Raw genomic sequence first — 7,191 nt, forward strand, 5'->3', positions numbered from 1 at the left:
CTTCAGACGGGCCTGGACATGCACTGGCTTCAGCAGCGGAACACGTCTGGCACTGCGGGATTTGATTCCCTGCCGTTGTAGTGTGTTACTGATGGTGACCTTTGTTACTTTGGTCCCAGCTCTCTACAGGTCATTCACCAGGTCCCCCCGTGTGGTTCTGGGATCTTTGCTCACCGTTCTCATGATCATTTTGACCCCACGGGATGAGATCTTGCGTGGAGCCCCAGATCGAGGGAGATTATCAGTGGTCTTGTATGTCTTCCATTTTCTGATGATTGCTCCCACAGTTGATTTTTTCACACCAAGCTGCTTGCCTATTGTAGATTCACTCTTCCCAGTCTGGTGCAGGTCTACAATACTTTTCCTGGTGTCCTTCGAAAGCTCTTTGGTCTTGGCCATGGCGGAGTTTGGAGTCTGACTGTTTGAGACTGTGGACAGGTGTCTTTTATACAGATGATGAGTTCAAACAGGTGCCATTCATACAGGTAACGAGTGGGGGACAGAAAAGCTTCTTACAGAAGACGTTACAGGTCTGTGAGAGCCAGAGATTTTCCTTGTTTGAGGTGACCAAATACTTATTTTCCACCCTGATTTACGAATAAATTCTTTACAAATCCTACCATGTGAATTCATGGATTTTTTTTTCACATTCTGTCTCTCACAGTTGAAGTGTACCTCTGGTGCAAATTACTGACCTCTGTCATCATTTTAAGTGGAGGAACTTGCACAATCAGTGGCTGACTAAATATTTTTTGCCCCACTGTATGTATTTAGTAAAATCAGTTTATATTTTTGTGGTACTACTTTCTGTGTAAAGTAGAGAACACCAAGTGTGGCGTATGTGCGCATTGATATGCCTGTGCCTTTTCCACAACATGGTTAATAAAGTAAGTTACTAACAACCAAAAGGTGTTGTTACTTTACAAGTTAAGTTATAAGAGAGAACATAACACAATCAGTTGTTTGCATGTGCTTGGCTGTTTAAATAGTTGTGTTAACGAGTGGATGAAGGTGGTCCCTGACTTACTTTCCTCCTAAGGGGACACCCGGAACCAAAACACGCCAGCAAAATAGAACAGAATAACAGAGACACTGGATTCCCTCACCGTACCAAGGTCATGCTATTACTGCTTGAGTAGGCTTGGAGTGTAGGTTGGACCAACCTGGGGAGGAGTTTTTCCACAGCATATTCATTCTGGGCAGATTTTAGTCTTTTTCTGTTCATTTATTTTTGAATATTACTTATAATATTACTCATCTGTGTTGGAAATGGGCCACATAAATAAATCTGCCTTTCTTGGCCACAGTTACAGAAAAAAAATGCTATGATGGGTTAATAAAGAGTTCTTCTGATTTACTTCCACAACATTTTTTCCTGGCAAAAGCATAACCACCTTTCTCTTCTTTTCAACCCTTTCCTGCTCCAATGTATTTTGCTTTTTCTCAATAAATTCTTGTAACGATTACATACAGGGAGTGCAGAATTATTAGGCAAATGAGTATTTTGTCCACATCATCCTCTTCATGCATGTTGTCTTACTCCAAGCTGTATAGGCTCGAAAGCCTACTACCAATTAAGCATATTAGGTGACGTGCATCTCTGTAATGAGAAGGGGTGTGGTCTAATGACATCAACACCCTATATCAGGTGTGCATAATTATTAGGCAACGTCCTTTCCTTTGGCAAAATGGGTCAAAAGAAGGACTTGACAGGCTCAGAAAAGTCAAAAATAGTGAGATATCTTGCAGAGGGATGCAGCAGTCTCAAAATCGCAAAGCTTCTGAAGCGTGATCATCGAACAATCAAGCGTTTCATTCAAAATAGTCAACAGGGTCGCAAGAAGCGTGTGGAAAAACCAAGGCGCAAAATAACTGCCCGTGAACTGAGAAAAGTCAAGCGTGCAGCTGCCAAGATGCCACTTGCCACCAGTTTGGCCATATTTCAGAGCTGCAACATCACTGGAGTGCCCAAAAGCACAAGGTGTGCAATACTCAGAGACATGGCCAAGGTAAGAAAGGCTGAAAGACGACCACCACTGAACAAGACACACAAGCTGAAACGTCAAGACTGGGCCAAGAAATATCTCAAGACTGGTTTTTCTAAGGTTTTATGGACTGATGAAATGAGAGTGAGTCTTGATGGGCCAGATGGATGGGCCCGTGGCTGGATTGGTAAAGGGCAGAGAGCTCCAGTCCGACTCAGACACCAGCAAGGTGGAGGTGGAGTACTGGTTTGGGCTGGTATCATCAAAGATGAGCTTGTGGGGCCTTTTCGGGTTGAGGATGGAGTCAAGCTCAACTCCCAGTCCTACTGCCAGTTTCTGGAAGACACCTTCTTCAAGCAGTGGTACAGGAAGAAGTCTGCATCCTTCAAGAAAAACATGATTTTCATGCAGGACAATGCTCCATCACACGCGTCCAAGTACTCCACAGCGTGGCTGGCAAGAAAGGGTATAAAAGAAGAAAAACTAATGACATGGCCTCCTTGTTCACCTGATCTGAACCCCATTGAGAACCTGTGGTCCATCATCAAATGTGAGATTTACAAGGAGGGAAAACAGTACACCTCTCTGAACAGTGTCTGGGAGGCTGTGGTTGCTGCTGCACGCAATGTTGATGGTGAACAGATCAAAACACTGACAGAATCCATGGATGGCAGGCTTTTGAGTGTCCTTGCAAAGAAAGGTGGCTATATTGGTCGCTGATTTGTTTTTGTTTTGTTTTTGAATGTCAGAAATGTATATTTGTGAATGTGGAGATGTTATATTGGTTTCACTGGTAAAAATAAGTAATTGAAATGGGTATATATTTGTTTTTTGTTAAGTTGCCTAATAATTATGCACAGTAATAGTCACCTGCACACACAGATATCCCCCTAAAATAGCTAAAACTAAAAACAAACTAAAAACTACTTCCAAAAACATTCAGCTTTGATATTAATGAGTTTTTTGGGTTCATTGAGAACATGGTTGTTGTTCAATAATAAAATTATTCCTCAAAAATACAACTTGCCTAATAATTCTGCACTCCCTGTATAATTATTTTTATATCCATTTATATATTATTTATATTTGTATTTTGATATACATTTCACCCAAAATATTTCCAGTTTTCATTGATCATTATGAGTGATCATTATGGGTTATAACTCTGAATTTATTCGTTTTCAGGATGCATTTGTAATTTTAAGCCTTTTCTCAACCAGAGACATTATCAGGAACTTCTTACCCGAGTTAAGGAGATAAAGAACAGCACGTTTTTTTTTTTGTTTTAGATCAAATAAATTTGTGACATGTAATTTGCAAATCCACTTCTTAGACTCCAAATCAGAGGAGCACAGAATCCAGGTAATTGTTTAAAATTTGATTGTGATGACTTGAGATTTCATGTCATATGCTGGTGCTGGCTGGTCCACAGTGTGTCATGAAGCTTAGTGTCAGTGCAGCATATACCAGATTTTAGAGCTTTTCTTGCTTACATCTGCTGACAAGCTTTGTAAAGATGCCGATTTCATTTAAACTCCAATGGATACATCAGAGAGTAAAATCTAATGCAATGAGGGTGCTGCACCAAAAGCCTCCTTGTGGTTACTACACTGTAAAAAAAAAAACGTGCTGTTTTTACAGGAAAACCCTGGCAGCTGGGGTTACCAGGGACTTCCTGTAAAAACGCTTTACAGATGCAACTTGTAAATTGATTTACAGTGAATGAATCTCAGATTAAAACTGTTAAATCTACAGGAAAAAAGTTAATTTCACACATAGATGTGATATATAAATACACTATTTCCTGTATCTTTTACAAGTAATAAATGCTTTTTGTGGATCCATAAACTGCAAAATTAACAGGGAAATATCGTACAAAGAACTAATTTAAAATGGTAGAACTACGGTGAAACTGTGCATATTAAATGGAGCTGCTCTGTAAATTATACATAAAATCTATGCTGAATATTATATGTTTTAATGTAAAATTTTAACCATAACCCAGCAAATTTCTTACTGCTACGCCTACACCCAAACATGCAAAAATACACATGAGAAAACACAAGAGAGGAAAATATCACTTTTGGGAAATTTATTTTGCAGCCACATTAGCAAAATGACAGCAAATGGATCCATTTTTCCAACTAACACAATATGCAAGGCACACAGCAACTACACAATTCAATCAAAATATAGGCTATAAAAGCTGTGGAACATTCCTGCAAAGCAAGAACCATGTTCATGAAACAAGCATTTGTTAGACCCTCCACCAGAAAAAGTTAAATAACCTGTTAAGACTTTAAAACAAAAAACACATATTGTGCCAAAAATGATCATAATCACCGTGCAACGCAACACGCACCCTGCTGTCACCACAACCATGGCCCTGGTCAGAAAACATCAGCAAAACCACGTGGTGAAACAAACCTACACATGTGGTCTAGAAACACTGCAGTAGCAGCATGTTGTTTTTTTTCTTTTCTTATGTAAATAAAGAACATTCCTACAAAGAAAGAACATCTTCATGAATTGGCTTCATGCATTCGACCAGTAAAAGGTTCCAGTACACATTGTGGAACAAAATTAACAAAGTAAAACTAACAGTCCACAGAGAGTCAAGATTTAGGCTTAGCGCCACTCGTGGTCGGCGAGATCCTAAATCAGGATGAGGACTCGAGGGTTCACACTGAGACGACGCTTTGAGTTTTTGTTCTCTACTTTGGTTCCTTTTTCTGGGTTTATGGAGAAGAAACACCTGTAGAATAACAATCATATAAAAGTTTATTAAGCATTTTTATAATTGATCAGTTAAAATACACATACAAAGTAAGTAAAAATTAAGTATATACATATATATACAGTCATGGCCATGACCACGTTCAAGACAAAGTATAACCAAAATGCTGTGGGGAAGTGAACAATGCATGGTCAAAAGTATTGGCACCCTTCACGAGTGTCTTCTGCAGTGATATGTCACACTTTAGCATTGTTAAAATCCAAAGCAAAGGTTATAGGTAGTCAGACGTCAGTTGACGCTTGGTCTAGCCCTGAGTCTCGGCCAGGCTTGGACCCAGATTCAGACTGTTAATGTATTTAAAAAAACCAAACAAACAAAAAAAACAACAACAAAAAACAGAAAAAACAACTGAAACCGGCTCCAAAGCCGACCGAGACTCAGAGCCAGACCTGGACTCGAACCACATCAAAGCCAGACTCCAGATCCCAGAGTCTCAGTTATAAGAAATAACAAAGCCATATTTGTTCACCTCTGAAGAAACTCTAAAGTGGAAGCCAGCTCAGATGGATAATGGATGTTGAAATTGTAGTAGCTCCCGAACATGAGGCACAGTGCAGAAATGAAGGAGGATATGTTTGTGCTGACGAGGTGCCGATCAACACTCAGCATGTATCTTCTTGAGGAATAGCAGGACTGTCCTGTGAAGAAATTATTTAACAGGTTATATCAATAAACACGGCAGTCACATGACATTCTATAAAAAATGCACTTAAAAAAAAAAGAGAGAGAGAGAGCTATGAAACAGACTTACCACACATGATAATAGTGGGTGTCAGAGGCACTTGCTCCAGTTGTACCTCATCTGCCAGACATGTATCTTCAACACAGAGAAGCATGGACTCCTCCTTCTCTTCAAAGTAGCTGAGTAGCTGTTTAAGGTAAAAGAGACACATGTTTCTGAGATAAGAATGACTATCCTTCTCTGGCATATCACTGGCTGAACTAGCAGATGCCATGGTTTCATGTGTGTTTTCTGAATATTCTGTACTGTCATTTGGGGGCTGAGGACGAGATTCCTTGTACATGTCATCAATACCATCTGGGGAACAAGCTTTATGCTTCTTACACATGTGAGAAGTAAATGATGACTTTTTTGTAAACATATGCTTACAACCACTTACTGGACATGACACAGACCTGCCCCCTGCAATATGATCATTTAAGTGAGACACTAGCTCTTTCACTGTTTGAAAATGGCGGGCACATAATGAAACTGCACATTTTAAATCTGCAACAAGAGCTTTAGGAGTAGCTTGAAGTGCAGGTGCATTGTGCACACGATAAAAATGCCCCTTGAAAGCAGAGTACGTGGTGAATGTTTGGCTGCAATTGGCGCCAACACATTTAAAAATACAACAAGGCTCATTCTTATGCACTCTGCAATGTAGTACATAGCCTCTTAATGTGACCAATACCTTTTTACAAAAGACGCAGATGATCATTTTTAGTATTTCTAAAGTTTGCCTGTGCTTTTCAGCTGAACTAGCATGCTAGCGCTAGGTTATGAGCCTTGGTCTAAATATCAACTGGTGCTTTTATCTCGAAAAAACGTCGCCAAGATATTGAACTTACCGTGCAGACTTTCTGACGAACAAACACAGATCCTCAAAAAACACTTGAAATCGTATGTTTGTAATTTGTCCTAACAACGTAGTTGCTGAAAGTTCGATGTTTTCTTCTCCCGTCTTCTCTCTCGTGCTGGCTCGTTAGCTATAGTCGTGAACTAGGCGCTCTTCTCCTCCCGCCCTCACGTCATTATCCAATCAGAGACGAGCTTCAGATGCACATTCAAAATTAGGCGCGCTCAGTGCAACGTGAGTGGCCTGAAGTAGCTTACAGCTCTGTGGAGATGAGGCACCATAGAGATTCTATGGGAGGCACTGTAAGTTTGTTTAGCCTTTAATAATGAGACATTGCTGACCTAACCCAAAAAAGTATTCTAGTCTAAGTATCACATTGCAATTAAAAGAAACATAAAGAATACAAGCATTATGACAGAAGCATTACTTAGTCGTTAAATAATAATTTCTTATTGGTTACCCTACAATAGGCTGCAAATGATTTAAGAAAAAAACATGATGTAAACAATTTTAATTGTATATTTTTATATAGCCTATAAATGGAGAGGCAACCTCTCAGGTTCACAATGACATCTTCTGTGAAAACATTTTTATTAGTCCAATCCATGACTTTGCATCATTTCATGAATCATGTTAAAAGTAGGCCCAGTACATCCATGCAGTTGTAAAGTGACTTACATATACGTCATGTGTTTTTAAGAAAAACTGACTAAAACTGTGATTTTTACAGTATTTGCATGTCAAATTAACATGATTGTTTGGTTATGAGTATTACGGTGTTTCACTGTTTTTATTCACAGTATTTGTAGTTTTAACCAATAAATTTGAT

General features: G+C 39.3%; 1 protein-coding gene across 1 annotated transcript; it reads right to left on the reverse strand.

Moving 5' to 3' along the window:
- Positions 1-4,062: 4,062 nt before the first annotated feature.
- LOC146695958 (uncharacterized) lies at positions 4,063-6,335 on the reverse strand. Its single transcript, XM_085478457.1, has 3 exons — positions 5,534-6,335; positions 5,252-5,420; positions 4,063-4,740 (listed from the first exon to the last, which is right to left on the reverse strand). The coding sequence occupies exons 1-3, from the start codon at positions 6,222-6,224 to the stop codon at positions 4,641-4,643; spliced, it is 960 nt and encodes a 319-aa protein (XP_085334583.1). The 5' UTR covers positions 6,225-6,335; the 3' UTR covers positions 4,063-4,640.
- Positions 6,336-7,191: the final 856 nt, after the last annotated feature.

The sequence above is a fragment of the Copadichromis virginalis genome, linkage group LG13 (assembly GCF_057382275.1).
Source record: "Copadichromis virginalis isolate Kocher_CV1m ecotype Utaka linkage group LG13, C_Virginalis_male_GT1.1, whole genome shotgun sequence".
Classification (NCBI taxonomy): Eukaryota; Metazoa; Chordata; class Actinopteri; order Cichliformes; family Cichlidae; genus Copadichromis; species Copadichromis virginalis.

Coding starts and splice junctions, on each gene's coding strand:
- LOC146695958 (XM_085478457.1), bottom strand. CDS start 6,224: ATGATCATCTGCGTCTTTTGTAAAAAGGTATTGGTCACATTAAGAGGC. Junction 5,421..5,533: donor ACCCACTATTATCATGTGTG/GTAAGTCTGTTT, acceptor ATTTCTTCACAG/GACAGTCCTGCTATTCCTCA. Junction 4,741..5,251: donor ACTTTAGAGTTTCTTCAGAG/GTGAACAAATAT, acceptor GTTATTCTACAG/GTGTTTCTTCTCCATAAACC.